The sequence below is a fragment of the Heloderma suspectum genome, chromosome 2 (assembly GCF_057233095.1).
Source record: "Heloderma suspectum isolate Gila_16-S chromosome 2, 16-S_ref, whole genome shotgun sequence".
NCBI lineage: Eukaryota > Metazoa > Chordata > Lepidosauria > Squamata > Helodermatidae > Heloderma > Heloderma suspectum.
Genome location: NC_139459.1, coordinates 312,754,860 through 312,775,091, shown reverse-complemented (window position 1 = coordinate 312,775,091; position 20,232 = coordinate 312,754,860). Strand labels below are relative to the sequence as shown.

The 20,232-nt window shown below is 45.5% G+C and overlaps 1 protein-coding gene across 1 annotated transcript in view; it reads left to right on the top strand.

Moving 5' to 3' along the window:
- The window catches only part of GRM7 (glutamate metabotropic receptor 7), a 714,388-nt gene that overhangs the window by 615,932 nt on the left and 78,224 nt on the right, over positions 1–20,232 (top strand). Inside the window, exon 8 of the mRNA XM_084829832.1 lies at positions 16,962–17,897. Within this exon, the coding sequence (XP_084685958.1) occupies positions 16,962–17,897 (936 nt within the window). The remainder of the gene's footprint in view (positions 1–16,961; positions 17,898–20,232) is intronic.

Here is a 20,232-nt window from a genome sequence, read left to right as displayed (position 1 = left end):
GATTGCAAACACACCTGAGACAGTGACAGCCCCATGCCACTAAAGAGCAGAAGGATACCAACAACCTTGTATGAGCCAAGCTTAATTCCCTTTGTTCTTTCAAAGGAGTCTTCAGAGTTGTGCATGAGCCCATAGGGGTTGGCAGGTGGGAATGGGCAGCTTTTTATCTGGAAAAATACAGGCTTTTTCTCTTTTCATTTCCTACAACAATTCATAAATGCCCAACCCTTATGCTGCAGACTTGCTGTCATCAACAGTAATGTAAGGGAGTAAAACGGTGAGGTCAGGTGAGTGGAAGAGAAACAGGCTTTGCAAATATTTTACTTTCATGTACATCATGTGCATTGAAAAGGTCAGCAAATGCCGTTAATGGTTTCATTTATTGTGCCGCTTTTTAAATCAAACAGCATGTAAATGTATTCTGATTTTTTCTGCCCTGCAGTTTTCCACTATACATAAAAGAAAAGGGTGATCTAACAATAGGACATTGCTCTTTCAAGCTTTTTCAGCTCATACAAATCCTCCAATATGACAAGAGATCAGGTATAAGACTATGAAACTCGGATGTCCTGCTTTCTTCTCCCCTCACTTCACCCTTTGGAGATCCTGCAATAATAAGAGGGGGAAAATAGAACATCATGCAGCACTGATGTATTCCAAGGAGCCATTACCCAAACAATAGTTTCAGAAAGCAAAGTGATGGATGCCAAATGTGTCTGAAAGCCACATCAACTGATTTGCAGCCCTGCATCACAATCCAAGAGAGAACTATGGTTGTTCAGTGGTAAAGAAAAATAACTCTACATATGCTTCTTTATTATTGTTTCACATGTTCTAGGGTTGAAAAGATAGTATAACATTGCTACAGGGAAGTAGTGATGGGTAGACACACCCAAATTTAGTCATTGAATTCATTTTGATCCAAACTCCAGATTGTGTCCAGTAGAGGCCCCTAGACCTGAGCTTTCCCCAACTTGATGCCCTCAAGATGTTTTGGACAACAGAAGAAGCCAATGTGGCTTCACAAAAAGCTTAGAGATGACCTGAAAACAAAAAAGGACACATATAGGAAATGGAAAGAAGGCCAAGTAACAAAGGAACAGTACAGGCAGGTAACACAGAATTGCAGGGATGGCGTCAGGAAGGCTAAAGCTGAGAACGAGCTGAGGTTAGCGAGGAATACTAAAAACAACAAAAAGGCTTTCTTCAGCTACATGCATAGTAAAAGGCAGAGGAAAGAAATGGTTGTTCAGCTATTAAATAAGGATGGCAAAATGATAACAGATGAGAAAGAAAAGGCAGAGGTGCTCAATTCCTACTTTGGTTCAGTCTTCTCCCAAAAGAGGGTCTATGAACCCCCTGGCAAAGGCGAAGTACAGGCTGAAGGGGCAGGACTGCAGCTTGAGATCGATAGGCATATGGTCAAGGAACACCTAATTAGTTTGAATGAGTTCAAATCTCCAGGGCCAGATGAACTGCACTCCAGAGTAATAAAGGAACTAGCGGAAGAACTCTCAGAACCACTGTCTATTCTCTTTGAGAAATCATGGAGGATGGGTAAAGTGCCAGATGACTGGAGGAGGGATAATGTTGTCCCTATCTTCAAAAAGGGTAAAAGGGAGGAACCTGGGAACTACCGACCAGTCAGTCTGACATCAATCCCTGGGAAAATTCTGGAGCAGATCATAAAGCAATCCATCTGGAAGCACCTTGAAAACAATGCCGTGATTACTCGAAGCCAACATGGATTTGTCAAGAACAAGTCCTGCCAGATGAATCTGATCTCATTTTTTGATCAAGTAACTTCCCTTGTGGACCTTGGGAATGCTGTAGACATCATATACCTCGACTTCAGCAAAGCTTTCAACAAAGTGCCCCATGATATCCTGATGAGCAAACTAGCTCAATGTGGGTTAGATGAAACAACAATCCGGTGGATCCACAGTTGGCTACAGAAACGGACTCAAAGAGTGCTTATCAATGGGACCTTCTCAAACTGGGGAGAGGTAACAAGTGGGGTACCACAAGGCTCAGTCCTGGGCCCAGTGCTCTTCAACATTTTTATTAATGACTTGGAGGAGGAGGTGCAGGGAATGCTGATCACATTTGCAGATCACACAAAATTGGGTGGGATAGCTAATACTTTGGAAGACAGAAACAAAATTCAAAGTGATCTTGATGGAGTGGAGTGCTGGGCAGAAAACAACAGAATGACATTTAATAGGGATAAATGCCAAGTTCTGCACCTAGGAAAAAGAAACCAAATACACAGTTACAAGATGGGGGATACGTGGCTCAACAATACTACAAGCAAGAAGGATCTTGGAATTGTTGTCAATCACAAGCTGAATATGAGCCAACAATGTGATGTGGCTGCAAAAAAGGCAAATGCTTTTTTGGGCTGCATTAATAGAAGCATAGCTTCCAAATCCCAGGAAGTACTAGTTGCTCTCTACTCAGCACTGGTTAGGCCTCATCTGGAGTACTGTGTCCAGTTCTAGGCACCACACTTGAAGAAGGATGCAGACAAACTGGAGAGGGTTCAGAGGAGGTCAACAAAGATGATCAGGGGACTGGAAACAAAGCCCTATGAAGAGAGACTGAGAGAACTGGGCATGTTTAGCCTTGAGAAGAGAAGACTGAGGGGAGATAGGATAGCGCTCTTCAAGTACTTGAAAGGTTGTCCCAGAGTGGAAGGCCAGGATCTCTTCTCAATCATCCCAGAGTGCAGAACACGGAATCATGGGCTCAAGTGACAGAAAGCCAGATTCCGGCTGAACATCAGGAGAAATGTCCTGACTGTTAGAGCAATACGACAATGGAACCAATTACCTAGGGAGGTGGTGGGCTCTCCCACACTGGAGGCATTCAAGACGAGGCTGGACAGCCATCTGTCAGGGATGCTCTGACTTGAATTCCTGCATTGAGCAGGGGGTTGGACTTGATGGCCTTGTAGGCCCCTTCCAACCCTACTATTCTATGATTCTATGATTCTATACCATCATCCCTCATCATTAGCCATACCGGCTGGGGCTTATGGAGTTGTAGTACAACACATCTGGAAGGCACCAGATTTGAACCAGAAACACAAACATATGCAGCTGTGTTCAGGCCTTCAGGTCCTACTGTGGTATATATTGCAAAGAATTGTGCCCTTCCACTATTACAACCATCCCCCTAGAAATAATAAGGTTGGACACAGAAGGTTGGGTGAAATTAGGGCTTCAACTCTATTAACTTAACAACAAGTAGGGATGTCGTGGGCACCCGTTTTGGTCCATAAATTTGATGGACCGCTGGCACCCGCCAAGCTGTGCCTGCCAAGCTCCCTCCCACTTTCTGGCCCTCCAGGCTCCAGTTGAGTGCCTCTCTGTGCTTGATGAGCAGCCCACAACTTACCCAGGCCAGTTCGTCTCTGTGCCAATCGCCATGTTTAAAAAAAAATGGCGATCGGCAGCACTTGCCCATAGAGTTATACGCAAAATAGCTCTGTAAATTAGAGTCTATGGGCGATTCACAGCGCTTTTTGCATATAAATCTATGTGCGAGTGGGGAGAAAGCTTGGGGGCACCCGGAGAATCCGAGCTGGGATGGGTTCTCACATCCCTAACAACAAGAGATATGCAAAAGGTTGTAGCTGTGTGGCTCTTATTAAGTTTGCTGAACATGGATGAGCCAAGCCTGGTCTCAAGCCCAGCAACAGCCCACAGTCTGTCCCTGCCTTCTGTCCACAACTTGGTCACAACCTGAGTCCCACACACTGTGTGTGACTCATACGTAGGGATGTCGTGGAGTCTGAGAAATCCTGTAAAGTTGTATAAATGGCCCTTTTATGGCTGCCATTTATGCAAAATTACTTTTTGGAAAACCTGGAGCTGCCATTTTTTCGCAAAATGGCGGCTTGGCGAGGGGACAGGTGGCTGCTGGGTGCTTGCTGAGCTGTTCAGCAGCTCATGCAGCACAGCTTGCAGGAGCAGGCAGTGGCAGCGGTTTGGTGAGCACCCAGCGGGGACAGACAGAGGTGAGCCTCTCCATCCCTAGTCTTACGGACCCAAAAGGAGTTCCTTCCCTATCCCAAATCCCACTAACCTAGAAGGTGGGCCATGGGAATTTGCCTTAAAGACTAGGGATGGACGAAAGTCCCTTACCTGATCCCGCAGCTTGCTTCGCGGTGGGGGGGAGGCGCTCCGTTCCTCCCCCCAAAATTCTGGGTGGGGGGGAGGCGCCCGATCCCTCCGGCCGAAATTCTGGCCGGAAAGGAGGCGCTCCGTCCCTCCGGCTGCGAACCTCGTCTCCTGCCGGGACACAAATGGTGGCGGCCGTAGGTGCCACCGTTTGCGTCCCTGCGGTCAGCCGTGATAGGCTACGTAAATCTTTACGTAGATTTAACTACGTAAAATCTTGACTTTGGGGGGGGGAAAGCACGTACGCAAATGGCGGCGCCCATGGGCGCCGCCATTTGTGTTCCTTATTTGGGCATGTGTAGTCTACGTAAACATTTACGTAGACTACGGTGAAAATAAGGGCAACGCAAATAGCGTTGCCCTTATTTTCGCCGTAGTCTATGTAAATGTTTACGTAGACTACATGTGCCCAAATAAGGAACGCACCGCCATTTGCATATGCGCTTCCCCCCCCCAAACTCAGCCGTGATAGGCTACGTAAGGATTTACGTAGCCTATCACGGTGTTTTTGGAAGATACTTTACGTAGATACTTTATTTATTTGGAAGATAAATCTTTACGTAGCCTATCACGTTTTTTTTTTGTTGTTTTTTTTTACTGGGCAATGGCGGTGGCGGCAGCCGGTCGGAAGACCAGCCGCTGCCGCCACCGCCCCACCGCCGGGAGCCGCCAGTGCCAGGGACATTCGGGAAAGGTAAGTCCCATCCCAGGCGGGGGGAAGGGGGGGCGGACCGTTTCTCCACCAATTTCGGGGGGCCGAATGCGTTGGCATTCGGCCTCCCGGAGATTTGTGGAGAAATTCTCCGCCATCCCTAAAGACACCTTAGGGTGCTCACAAGTGACTAAAGGTAGTATCCAGTGTTTGTCCTATGTAGAGTAGACCCACTGAAATGAATGGAACTTAAGTGCCCTACCCACCAGTTGTGACCAATGCTGCCTATTTAACAATGGCATCACCTGTTAACTGCTTGTTACCTCCTGGGTACAGAGTAGATACCCCCTCCCACAGCACCCATGGCCAATTGAGATGCTGCTTCAGAAAAATCCTACTTGGCTCCATGCGACCTGCAATGCCCTCACTGAATCAACGTTGTGTGGGAGGGGTGGGTGCTAGCTGTATAGCAAGTGCTGCTAGATTCCAGGCAGGGTCACCGTAAATAGATGGCAAGCCCCTCCCCTTGGTGCCACCATCCTCACCAACAGGCATACACAGCATGTGCCCGGCCTACCCTGGGTGGTCTGCCACAAAACCAGCTCTCCCACTGAGTGCAGGTGGCAGCATGAGGAAAAGGACTTCTTTCTCTTCTACTTTGGGTGAAGTAGAGGGTCATCATGGTGGGTCAAAAATCTTACATGACAAGAATGGTTGTCTCCAGGTCCTGATGCAGGATGACCATGTGACTGCTATGTGCCAAGGTCACAAAGAGTTATTTCAGATTGGATCCAGATCCAAGATGGTTTGGGGCCCAGTCCAAAATGGATCCATGGAAGGATACCTATAATCTAGCATTCACTACACACACACACACACACACACACACACTCAATTATGACATTTGTACCATTTCTATCCCCTTCATGGATCACTGCCGTGTTGTGGCAAAGGGGCTTGCGTAACTCAGTGAAGCCATAAGCTATGCTGTGTAGGGCCACCCAAGATGGACAGGTCATGGCAGAGAGTTCTGACAAAATGTGGTCCACTGGAGAAGGAAATGGCAACCCACTCCAGTATTCTTGCCAAGAAAACCCCATGGAACTTATCACAAGGCTAAAAGAGATGACGCTGGAAGATGAGCCCCTCAGGTCGGAAGGTGTCCAATATACTACTGGGGAAGAGCAGAGGGAATTTCCAAGTAGCGCCAGAAAGAGTGAAGCGGCTGGGCCAAAGCCAAAAGGACACTCAGCTGTGGATGTGTCTGGTGGTGAAAAGAAAGTCTGATGCTGTAAAGAGCAATATTGTTTAGGAACCTGAACTGTAAGATCAATGAATCAAGGTAAGCTGGAGGTGGTCAAACATGAGATGGCAAGATTGAACATCAACATCTTGGGAATCAGCGAACTCAAATGGACAGGCATGGGCGAATTTAATTCAGGTGACCATTATATCTACTACTGTGGGCAAGAATGCCTTAGAAGAAATGGAGTAGCACTCATAGTCAACAAAAGGGTGGGAAAAGCAGTACTGGGGTACAATCTTGAAAATGACAGAATGATCTCAGTACGAATCCAAGGTAAACCATTCAGCATCACAGTAATTCAAGTCTATGCCCCAACCACTGAGGCCGAAGAAGCTGAGGTTGATCGGTTCTATGAAGACCTACACCTTCTAGAGTTAACACCAAAAAAAGATGTCCTCTTCATCATAGGGGATTGGAATGCTAAAGTAGGAAGTCAAGAAATCACCGGGATAACAGGCAGGCATGGCCTTGGTGTACAAAATGAAGCAGGACAAAGGCTAATAGAGTTTTGCCAAGAGAACACGCTGATCATAGCAAACACTCTTTTCCAACAGCACAACAGGCAACTCTACACTTGGACATCACCAGATGGTCAATATCGAAATCAGATTGATTATGTCCTTTGCAGCCAAAGATGGAGAAGCTCTACACAGTCAGTCAAAACAAGACCTGGAGCTGACTGTGGCTCAGATCATGAGCTTCTTATTACAAAATTTCGGCTTAAATTGAAGAACGTAGGGAAAACCACTAGGGGTGTACGAAAGTCCCTTAACTTTTGTCGAAGGACGTTCGCGGTGGGGGGGAGGCGCTTCGCTGCTCCCCCCGCGAAGTTCAGGCTGGGGGGGAGGCTTCCCGCCTCGCCCTGGCCGAAATTCAGGCCTGGGAGGAGGCTTCCCGCCTCGCCCGGCCGCGAACGCGAAAGTTTTTTTTTTTTTTAAAGCCCCCTGATAAGCTACGTGACGATTCACGTAGCCTATCACGGCTAGATGTGCAAAGTCAGCCATGATAGGCTACGTCAATCGTCATGTAGCCTATCACAGGTGACTTTAAAAAAAAAAAAAAAGCGCGTACGCTAATGGCGGCCCCCATAGGGAGCCGCCATTCGCGTTCCTTATTTAGTCGCTGTAGTCTACGTAAATGTTTACGTAGACTACGGCGAAAATAAGGGCAACGCAACTACGATTGACGTAGCCTATCATGGCTGACTTTGCAAATCTAGCCGTGATAGGCTACGTGAATCGTCACGTAGCCTATCAGGGGGCGTTTTTTTTTTTCTTTGATTGCAATGGCGGCGGCGGCAGCCGGTCGAAAGACCGGCTGCCGCTCCCGCCCCGCTTGAACACCCGCCGAACCTCCGGCCGGACCCGCCACCGGGAGGGACATTCGGTGAAGGTAAGTCCCGTCCCGGGGTGGGTGCAGGGGGCGGGGGGGGGTTCAGAGGATTTCTCCCCGAAACTTGTTCGGGGGGCTGAACACGTTGGCGCTCGGCCCCCCGAAGTTTTGGGGAGAAATTCTCCGCCATCCCTAAAAACCACTAAACCATTCAGGTATGACCTAAATCATATCCTTTCTGAATATACAGTGGAGGTGAGGAATAGATTTAAGGGATTAGACCTGATAGACAGAGTGCCTGAGGAACTATGGACGGAGGTCCGTACCATTGTTCAGGAGGCAGCAACTCAATCCATCCCAAAGAAAAAGGAATGCAAGAAAGCAAAGTGGCTGTGTGATGAGGCTTTACAAGTAGCTGAGGAAAGAAGGGAAGCAAAAAGGAAGGGAGAAAGGGGAAGATATATCCAACTGAATGCAGAGTTCCAGAGAACAGCAAGGAGGGACAAGAAGGTCTTCTTAAATGAACAATGCAAAGAAATCGAGGAAAGAGTAGAGATCTCTTCAAGAAAACTGGAGATCTCAAGGGAACGTTTTGTGCAAAGACGGGCATGATAAAAGACAAAGAAGGCAGGGACCTAACAGAAGCAAATGAGATTAAGAAGAGGTGAAAAGAATACACAGAAGAACTATACAGGAAAGATCTTAATGTCCCTGATAGCCATGATAGTGCAGTCACTGAACTTGAGCCAGACATCCTAGAGAGTGAACGTGAAGTCAAGTGCGCCTTAGGAAGTATTAGTAACAACAAAACTAGCGGAGATGACAGTATTCCAGCTGAGCTATTTAAAATCCTAAAAGATGATGCTGTTAAAGTGCTGCACTCAATATGCCAACACATTTGGAACACTCAGCAGTGGCCACAAGACTTGAAAAGTTCACTTTACATTCCAATTCCAAAGAAGGGCAATGACAAAGAGTGTTCAAACTACTGCACAATTGCGCTCATTTCACATGTCAGCAAGGTTATGCTCAAAATCCTACAAGCTAGGCTTCAGCAGCATGTGAACCAAGAACTACTGGAAGTACAAGCGGGGTTTCGAAGAGGCAGAGGAACTAGAGATCAAATCGCCAACATTTGCTGGATCATGGAGAAAGCAAGAGAATTCCAGAAAAACGTCATTTCTGTTTCAATGACTATGCTAAAGCCTTTGATTGTGTGGATCATAACAAACTGGCAAATTCTTAAAGAGATGAGAGTACCAGACCACCTTACCTGTCTCCTGAGAAACCTCTATAAGGGTCAAGAAGCAACAGTAAGAAGCGGACATGGAACAACCGATTGGTTCAAAATTGGGAAAGGAGTACAACAAGTCTGTATATTGTCGCCCTGCTTATTTAATTTATATGCAGAGTACATCATGAGAAACGCCGGGTTGGATGAATCTAGGGGTGGACGAAAGTCACTTACCTGTCGTCGAAGTTTGTTCGCGGTGGGGGGGAGGCGCTTCGCTGCTCCCCCCGCGAAGTTCAGGCCGGGGGGGAGGCTTCCCGCCTCGCCCGGCCGAAATTCAGGCCAGGGAGGAGGCTTCCCGCCTCGCCCGGCCGCGAACTCCAAAGTTGTTTTTTTTTTAAAAAAGGACGCCCCCGTGATAGGCTACGTGATGATTTACGTAGCCTATCATGGCTGACTTTGCAAATCTAGCCGTGATAGGCTACGTTAATCATCACATAGCCTATCATGGGGGCGTTTTTTGTTTGTTTGTTTTATTGGAATGGCGGCGGCGGCAGCCGGTCGAAAGACCGGCTGCCACTCCCGCCCCGCACGAACACCCGCCGAACCACCGGCCGGACCCGCCGCCGGGAGGGACATTCGGCAAAGCTAAGTCCTGTCCCGGGGGGGGTGCAGGGTGCGGGGGGGTGTGGAGAATTTCTCCCCGAAACTTGTTCGGGGGGCCGAACACGTTGGCGGTCGGTCCCCCGAAGTTTCGGGGAGAAATTCTCCGCCATCCCTAGATGAATCACAGGTCGGAATTAAGAGTGCCAGGAGAATTATCAACAACCTCAGATAAGCAGACGATACCACCCTAATGGCAGAAAGCGAAGAGGATCTAAAGAGCCTCTTGTTGAGGGTGAAAGGAGAGTGCAAAAGCTGGTTTGAAACTCAACATTCAAAAAATGAAGATCATGGCATCTGGCCCCATCACTTCCTGGCGTATAGAAGGGGAAGAAATGGAAGCTGTGACAGATTTTATTTTCTTGGGCTCCAAGATCACTGCAGACGGTGACTGTAGCCATGGAATTAAAAGACGGTTGCTCCTTGGGAGGAACGCTATGGCAAACCTAGACAGCATAGTAGGAAGCAGAGACATCACCTTGCCGACAAAGGTTCGTATAATCAAAGCTATGGTTTTCCCAGTAGTAATGTATGGCTGTGAGAGCTGGACTATAAGGAAGGGTGAGCGCCGAAGAATTGATGCTTTTGAACTGTGGTGCTGGAGAAGACTCTTACGAGTCCCCTGGACTGCAGGGAGGTCAAATCAAGACAGATACTGAAGCTGAAGCTCAAATATTTTGGCCACCTAATGCGAAGAGAAAAGTCACTGGAAAAGACCCTGATGCTGGGAAAGATTGAAGGCAAAAGGAGAAGGGGACGGCAGAGGATGTGATGGCTAGATAGCATCACCGATGCAATGAATATGAACTAGAGCACACTCCAGGAGAGAGTGGAGGACAGGAAGGCCTGGCGTGCTATGGTCCATGGGGTCACGAAGAGTCGGACATGACTTAACAACTGAACAACAATAACCATATCTATGGAGAGCCTTGCTTAGGGATAGAGTGAGTATTTGAAATGAGAGGGGCTCAAAAATGCAAGCACTCTGATCAGATTGAACTATTCCATTTCAGGTCCCCCTGCCCCCCAAACTGAGCCAGTCTGAAAATGGGGTTGTACCACTTTCCCATTATCCCTACCAGTCTGACCCATCATCACAAGAAAAAAAAGGTCTTTCCTTAAGGAAGGGGAGGGGGCACTAGGGGGCAAAGAATAGAAGAATAAGTCAGGAGAAGTCTCTGCATTTTGTTTATTCATTTGTTTTATACTATTTATATTGCTTCCCATTTTAAAAATCCTGAAGTGGTTTACAAAAAATTATGAAACAATAAATCATTATAAAGTCATAACAACATTTAGGCAAGACAATGTTTAGACAAGTTTCTAGGGGCAGGTTCTTCTGCCAGATCTCCACTTACCTGTCCTCAATCACGCTTTTCCTCTTTTCCCAAATGTAAAGCATTTCTTTTAGGAAGGGGGTGGAGCCTGGAAGGAAGGATGGAGGAGGAGGATATGGAGGATTGGAGAAGTGGGGGAACTGAGCTGCTAGTATTCAAGTTGAGCAGCCCAATTGATTCTTAGGCCAAGTGAGTGAGGGCTTGCTCACCCATCCCATGATGGTGGTTACAGTCATAGCCATTTGGGCTGGTTTAGGGAACAATCCTATCTGGATTGACCGTCGCCTCTGGCCCAGAGGGCAACCACCTCTCCGGGGCAAGGCAGGAGCAGTAGTGTGGAACGGATCTCCTCCTCACCCCCCTGCCGCCCGGCTTTTGCGGCTAGACAGCCAATTTTGGCTGTCTAGCTGCAGGACCTCGGAGTGCGGGAGGTGGCAGCTGGACGACGCATAGGAAGTGTTGTACCAGCATTTCCAACCTCCCTGCCTTGGCCGGCCCCCTGGGAATACCCCATTTTTGCCACTCCACACTGCTCCTATGAGCGCGGAACTGATCCGCAGGGCTTACGAGGTGGTGCGGGAGGGGGTGGTGGTCGGTTCTCCGGGAACCGACCTATCCTATGGCCATCTACCCGCTGACTAGGGGCCATAGGATTGCACCCTTAGAGGGTTCCCACCTTTACGTTATAGCAAAGGAACGTTTACTCTGATAGTGATTGTAATTGGCTGCTGAACCAACACTGGATTGGATTGACCTAAAGGGGACACCACTTAAAAATAATAGTGGTTTTTAGGGATGTATGAGGCTTTTTTCCATTAGTTTTTGTCCAGAATTTACCAAGTTTACACCTCCCAGAACAGACTAATTATGATCAGTATTTGAAGCCTGTACATTTCTGAGCTTGTGATGTGATTTGCGAACAAAAAAACACACACAATCTGTTCAAAAAATGTTTACTTTTGAAAAATGTACATGGAAAAAATGCATACCTTTGAAAAGCATGTGCAAACATGCTTTAATCAATGGGAGGAAATGCATACATGTAAAAATGTGCACAGTTTGATGCACACATTAGGAAAAATGGTCATGAAAATGCACATGGATTTGCATGTGAAGAGAAAAACCCCCCAGCTTGCAATCTGATACAGAAACAAGTTGGAGTGAGCGTCAAAATGGAATTCATAGATACTCAATGAGCTCAAGTTTTGCTGATTCACACATTCCTAGTTGTTTTTTTTCTATAAATATTTCAATTATTTTTAAAAAATACATTAGAGTCCTGCATCTGACCACATTTTCACTGGTGTATTGAAACACATACAAGCACAAGCCACTGTACAGCTCCAATCCACTTCAACTGGTTCTCAATGGATTTTACCCACAATGAATAACATCTTGTTCTTTTATACGATAAATACTTTGGGGATTTACATTGAAAAGAACAAGCAGTATTTGTTTTATCCATCATTTGCAAAAGCTATATAGTAATACAAAGTGACAAAAAGAAAATGTCTCCGCTAACAGAAACCTCTGTCTGAAGCAGAACAATGCTTGTTCTGAGGGAGTTTGAATTGTGCAGCTTTATACATCTATCTAACTTCCATTAGAATGGTAACATTTAAAGTAGCTCCATACTTTTTCCCACAGCATGTTCGGTACACTTGAGCCCTATTGAGGTGTTCAGACTAATGTGTGAGGGCTCAAACAGTGTTGAGGTCATGGGGCCATGCAAGGAAAATGGAATGTGCCTAGACACCTTCCCATGACTGGGAAGCCTGCATTATCAGTCTTCCTGATAACAGGAACACTTAGAACCGCCCTTTAGACCTTCACACTGAACGTGCGCTGGTCATCAGTGGGAGCAAGGATGCTGTGGGTGCAATTTGCACATGCAGTCCCACTGCTCTCTTCATGTGGTGGCAACAAATGCCTGGAGAGGGATATGGTGTACTGAATAGGGAGATGATAGGGAAGGGAACTTTAGCTAATGACTTGTGAAAGTATCCTGCTAGTGTACTATCATTCTGTCCTTAGTTGCTGATTGTAAAGAAGACCGAACAAAAATCTTCTAGTTTCATATAACTGCATGAAGTAGTCAAAACAACAGATCAGGTTTTCTGCTTCAGATTTGGAATGTTAGCTAAGCCGCTTAGGATGCACCACATTGAACCAAACATGTATTTAAGAAGGCATCATCAGAAGAACTAGGACACCCGTTCTGGTCCTGAGTTAAGAATTATTGTTCTTATGTGCTTAGTAGTTTCTGTCCTTCTGTATGCTTTCATCTGGGTTGCTTCCTTTTAAAAAACAGATTCTGTTCACTGAGTATATAAATGTGTGAATGCATTTCATTTTACAGCTACTTAGAGAGCAATCTTATGGCCCGCTAGACCCTGTCTAGCGGGCATTAGGATATGGTCTATTCCAGGAGCCGACCTCCCCCCTCATCCACACTGACTCCGAGGCAGCATGGAGAAGCCCTATTCTCCGTGCTTGAAAGATGAGTGCGGAGCGACTGAAAAGGGGCGGGGCTCGGGGGCATTCTGAGGCAGGGAGAGTGGAGCTGCACAGACAACACATCCTATGTGTTGTACGGCAGCTTCCTCTCCAGGCTGCCCCCCCCCCACTAGACAGCTGAAAATGGCTGTCTAGCAAAAAAGAGCAAGGCAGGAGAGGTGTGAAGAGAATGATCCCCCATGCCTCTCCTGCCTTGCTTTGGATAGGCGGCCGCCTCCGAGGTCAGAGGCGGCCACCTATCTACTTAGGATTGCACCTTTAGAGAGCAATTCTATACCCCTATACAGCATCTCCTCCATGCCTGTAGACAAAACTATGAGCCTTGAGGAGATCCAGTCATGGATCTTCCCTACCTATTCACAGCTGCCATGGAAAGCATCTCAATCAAGGTCACAACAATGACTTTGTAAGAGATGTCAGAGAGAGGGAAAAAGGGATGTCCTGGTGGGTGGGGAGGCGAGAGGACAGGTTATGCAGTACCCTATGGCTGCTCCAGTTCTCTCCCCACCCATCAAAAGGTAAGTCAGCTAGACTGGCTCAGAGGTCTGTCTAGCTGCTTTTTGTATTTTAAATGGAGGCAAAATTGCCTCCATCCTCCTGTTGCCCTGCCTGACTCTTGCCTGCAGGGCAAAGGATGGGTGGAGCACACCCTTAGTGATTCATAATCTACACTACATTTTATATCCTCTAGGAATTGGGTTCAGTATGTTTATGGCTTTCCTAAATCAACAACTGAATAGAAATCTAGTTTTACTCACAGCACTTTCAGTTATTCAAAGTGCTGTGTGTATTCAGTTATGTCTTGCTGCCTTTGCCATTTTTATTTGGTGATTATTTATTTCTGTGGTGTTTTTGAGCTTACCTGATCACAGCTAGCCTCCCAGGCTGCCTGCACATCTTAATCTGAAAAAGCCCTATGGGAGGAATTACCTCATGGTGCCTTAAACTGGGCTTTCTTTGAAGTGTAGGAAGCTGAAGAGGCTACAGTAGGGATGTACAAATTGTGTACCTTCCGTGCCGCTTGACTTCTGCAGTTTGCGTCCAGTGTTCCATTCCGCTGTTCACAAGCCCCCAGAATTCTCTTCTTCTTTTTCCACTCCGAAAATTGCGTAGATAAATCTGTACCTACAAACGTAATTCCTGTGCCCAGCCATCTCCGTGAGTCTGCATAACTTCCGTAAGAATTGCTATTTTTCATAAATATTTATGTATTTTTTCCCCTGCCCTGATGTGCAGTAATTTATTGTTTTATTGTATGTTGTACATCGCCCAGAGTGGCTGGATGACCAGCCAGATGGGCGATTAAATAAAATAATAATAATAATATAATTACTTTCAACCAAAACACTTCCTCTTCCTTGTAGGGGCTTCCCAAAAGAAAGCTGTCTTAGGTGTGCCTGAGAGATAAATTATTTGTTTAAAGCAACGCTGTTTTAAAGAAAGACAAAACCATTTAAAATGACCATGCCAGTCCTGAAGCTTAGCAGGGAGAATAATACATTATGCAGGGCTCCAGGACCTTTTTCTTTCTTTAAAACAGCGTTGACTTAAACAAATAGTTTATCTCTCAGGCACACCTAAGACAGCCTTCTTTTGGGAAGCCCCTAGGAAGAGGAAATGTTTTGGCTGAAAGTAAACTCCCCAACGGAGAAGGAGGATTTCAATTTTAAAAGAACACCCACAAACAAGGCGGTGAGCACAATTCATTAAAAAAAAAAAAAACCTTACGTATTTATTATTGGAATATACTACACTATGTTTTTATTTACGAAAATTTTGCAACTCTTTGCGGACAACAAAAAAAAAGCCACATGACTGCTGGCTCTGCAGGACCTCGTGGTGCTGTTCCGCAGAGGATTCCGTGTCATGGACTGAGGGGAATTCGATCCCATTTCAGTCCATGGCGGAATTCTCTGACATCCCTAGGCTACAGGCAGCCAGAGAGATGGTTGTACAACAAGAAACAGGACACTTGTGCTTACCCATCAGCCACCTCCTAAATAAGGTAAACCCAAGAAACCCAGCCCCAACCCATGAGAATTTCTCCAAAATTTCTTCACCATTGAATTTATTTTTGAAAGCAATTTCTCTTCTATCAAATTGAATGAGAATGGTTAAAGAAATGTGGGAGAAATTTTCGGCACAGCACTAGTTGTAATATTAGATCTTTTTTTTACGGACCTAATGTATGATGGTGATATATACTAGTATTATCTCTGATAGCAAGCATACTGTTTCCACTTGCTGCAAACATGTCCATTAACTACTTTGCCCAGTTCATCTATTGTATTTGTGTGCAGAAGAACACTCCCAGGGATGGATGGGACAACTAGTATAAACAAGAAATAATAGTATCTTAACTAGCTCTAGAGCAGAGATGGCTAAGAAATTCATTTCGTCAAATTTTCTTTATGGATTTATCCAGTTTGCACCTCCTGAGCTTTTCAGCAAGCTGAGACAGAGTTGGGTATGGAACTCTGCATTTTTGTGAGCTTTCCAATGCAGCTCAACTGGGAAGAATGCACACAACAATGTCCGTATTATTGAAGTGTACAGACAAAATGTGCATATTTGGGAAAAGTGCACACAAAACTGCATTTCTGCTATGTCAAGTACTTGGGAAAATGTGTGTGTTTTCTGCACAGGAAAAATATGCAGAAAAAAATACTCATTTCGTCACTTTGCTGTAGTTGCTGTTAACTGCAAGCTAGTGAAGAAATAGGACAGAATGTTGTTGTTCAGTCGTTCAGTCGTGTCCGACTCTTCGTGACCCCATGGACCATAGCAAGCCAGGCCTTCCTGTCCTGCGCTCTCTCCCGGAGCGTGCTCAAGTCCATCTTCATTGCATCGGTGATGCTATCTAGCCATCTCATCCTCTGCTGTCCCCGTCTCCTTTTGTGTTCAATACTGGCACGCGCAGCAGGGCAAAGACTGACAGATCCGTCCATCCCTTCTTTTGAGTTCTGAGTGTCTTGGGCACTATAGATTTCTTCAAAGTAGGCCTGCAAAAATAAAGTATTTCATATGCACATGAAGGATGAGTGGAATTGCGCCTACTGGCTATGCCCTTGGCATTCAGCTTTCCCGTGCAGTCGGGAACCCTGGTTAACCACTAGCCTGTGGGCTGGGCAGGCACATTAGCACTAGAATCAATGTCCAGAAGGTATAATCCCACTTCCCTCTCATGTTCATTCAATGTGGGAAGTGCATGAAGACCCCTTCAAAGACAGCTTTTGAAGATTGCCTGGATGTCTAAATCAAATTCAGACTTCAGTGTTTATTAAACTATTTCTACATTTGAAATGATCTCTCAGAAAATGGGCTTTGGGGGTTATAAGAAAAAATTATGCATGGCTATATGACTGTTTGCTGTGTTGCAAAGAAGTGAGGGAGAATACGAAAATAGTTCAGGTGATGCTGAACTACTGAATTATTAAACTTAAATTATGCTGGATTCTAGACAAAACTATTTTCATACTATTTTCCTACAGTAATAATCCTTTATTTATTTTGTTTATTATGCTTCCTATGAAATGTTATATTCTGTTCTCTCTCTCTCTCTCTCTCTCTCTCTCTCTCAACAGTTCCCATTTACTTCCTGGTTGATTAACACTGGTACTGTCTATTTTTACCCCAGTATTCATTTTTATTTCTTAATAAACTCACCAGTCCTATGGGCCTGCTTGATAATTACATCCAGATAACTAGCCCTATTTACTTTACATTCTTTTACCTGTAGATGGATGAAATGCAGTGGGGCAAAGGAGTGAAGAAAACCCCTACTTCTGTCTGCAGTCTTCCCTGTAAGCCGGGAGAACGAAAGAGGATTATTAAAGGGATGAGTTGCTGTTGGCAGTGTGAGCTGTGTGATGGATACCAATACCAGTCTGATGAAGTGAGCTGTAAGCTCTGCTCCTACAATCAACGACCCAATGAGAACCGCACAGGATGCAGCCCTATCCCCATTGTGAAGCTGGAGTGGCATTCCCCGTGGGCTGTCATCCCAGTCTTCTTGGCCATGCTTGGAATTATTGCCACCATTTTTGTCATGGCAACCTTCATTAGATACAATGACACCCCCATTGTGCGGGCTTCTGGAAGGGAACTCAGCTATGTTTTATTGACAGGAATATTTCTATGTTATATCATCACTTTCTTAATGATTGCCAAGCCAGATGTTGCAGTGTGCTCTTTCCGGCGCATCTTCCTGGGATTGGGGATGTGCATAAGTTATGCTGCTCTGTTGACTAAAACAAACCGTATCTACCGTATATTTGAACAGGGCAAAAAATCAGTGACGGCACCCAGGCTTATTAGCCCGACGTCACAACTAGCGATCACTTCAAGTTTGATATCAGTGCAGCTTCTGGGGGTTTTCATTTGGTTTGCAGTTGATCCACCCAACAGCATTGTAGATTACGATGAACATAAGCCCATGGAACCAGATCAAGCCAGAGGAGTTCTCAAATGCGACATTACGGATCTACAGATAATATGTTCTTTGGGGTATAGCATTCTCCTAATGGTTACATGCACTGTATATGCCATCAAGACTCGGGGTGTCCCAGAGAATTTTAATGAAGCCAAACCTATTGGATTCACTATGTACACTACCTGTATAGTATGGCTTGCCTTCATTCCAATATTTTTTTGCACTTCCCAAGCAGCTGAAAAGGTAGGTAAAAATCAAGTAACTTACAAAACCATTACAGCTATGAAATATGCATGGGCATTTACCTTTAAATGGGCTCCTGGAAATGTGACTAAATGGCTGGACAAAAAAAAAAGTTTCTTACAGCTACAGCAATGCACAATCCCACCCACCCTCTGCAGTTGGCTTTTATGTCATTTTTTTTTTTAAAAAATAAAGTGGTGGATGATCAATACGAATCAGTTCATCCATCACTTCCATTGTTGCATCTGTTTCGACTACCTTTTTCAACTCAGTGAATAGAACGTAGCTGTCATTTTCTCACGAGAGAAAGCTCACAACTAAATCACTTTGATGATAGGATGTAAACTTGGAATCTGTAATCTGTCAAAAATAGTTTTATACAAACTTACGTTTCTTGAGAGCAAAGGATTGCTGATATCAGAGGAGTCTGTGTTACACAAATAATAAGCAAACCAGAAACACATTTCTCAAACTATATGGCTCAACCATAAACATGAGTAGAATTTATTCAATGGTAAGTATCTAAAAGATTACAGTATTTGTTGCTGTTGGAAATACTGTGCCATGTTTCTGGATTCAGTAAAAATGGAGATCCAGTATGCTCATTATTGTTCTGATTTTGATGTATACAAATGGAAGGAATTTCCTACCTTGATTTCTTAGCTCTTTTTAAAGATTGGAGCCTTGTGAAAATAGAAATCAGCAATCATGTATGGCTGCAGGAATCGTTTACAAGCATCAATAGCCAGCCATATTATTCTCTGCTTCAAACACTGCAATTTCAAATATATTTCATTAGAAAGTTTGCAATGGGATGACTAATAAATAGTTGTTGTAAAGGTCCAGGTAATTAATGGAAAGGAAGAACCAGATTGGCAGAGTCTTGAATGACCAGTCATCATTGGGTTAGACTACCCTGCCAGTTTCTCATTACAAAATGTGCATCCAGTATTTGACAATATGTGTTTTTGTAGCATTCGCTGTTCCTCTTACTCAGTCCTTTCTGATGTGACCGAAGCAGTGAGACTGACAGGAAAAAAAGAAAGAAAAAAGCAAATGTAAGGAAAGAGAGATGGCAAAGAAAAAAGTGCCAGAGGTACACACTATAGCGTGTGTATGGTACAGGATACATGGAACCAGCTGTGGACTGTTCCTACCTGCATCCAATAAATGCAGGTCTCCTTGACATACTCCCACTCATGGGGAAAAAAACAAAAAAAAACTCAACACAATTGTAATTGAAATATCTGGAGTGAGAACCTTAAGACAATCTAGGATCTTGAGGCAGTCTTTGAACGGTGCCAAAATTAATGGATGAGAGAACATTAGCATTTAAAAGGGGGGGAAATATTGTCTGTGTTGTGGTGGGGAAGTGCACAAAACGGTGTTCTGCAAGAGCACCCAGGTAATTACTACCTTGCTGATTGTTCTTTAGATGCTGCTGCGGTAATCGCTCTCTCCTTTATATAAGGTTCAGTTGCTTATTTTCTTTCTTTGCCAGTCCCCTGGGTCAACCTGTTATACCATTAACTAGAAACATGGAGGGGCATCACATACTCTTATCCCTGCAATACCAGAATTTTCTAGATGTCCTATCCACATAATGCTAATCGAGTTTATTATACCTCATGGAAGGAGTTTCTACAACTTCCCTGGACACCATTTTATATTGCTCGTTTTACTAATAGGGGATGTTTGGATGATCGCATAGGGAGAAGAAGCCATTGTGGCTTCTCTCCCCACCCCCGTGCATGCTGCATGCACAACTGCCATTTGCATAACTCCCCGCAATGTGGGGGGCCACGGTGGCTTAGTGGTTAAGATGCTGAACTGCAGACTGGAAGGTCGGCAGGACAGCAGTTCGAGACCCGAGTGCTGCGTGATGGAGTGAGCTCCCGTCTTCAGTCCCAGCTTCTGCCAACCTAGCAGTTCGAAAGCAAGAAATTGCAAGTAGATAAACAGGTACCGCCTCAGTGGGAAAGGTAACAGCATTGCGTGCACCTCGGTGTTCAGTCATGCCGGCCACATGACCACGGAAGCGTCTTCGGACAGCGCTGGCTCTTCGGCTTAGAAACGGGGATGAGCACCGCACCCTAGAGTTGGACATGACTGGTTGGGGACACCTTTACCTTTTACCGCAATGTGGTGTGGGTTGGTGTGTCGTTCAAACTAGGGGTGGACGAAAGTCACTTACCTTTTCTCGCAGCTTGTTCGTGGTGGGGGGGAGCGCTTCGCTGCTCCCCCCGCGAAGTTCAGGCCGGGGGGGGAGGCTTCCCGCCTCGCCCGGCCGAAATTCAGGCCGGGGGGGGAGGCTTCCCGCCTCGCCCGGCCGAAA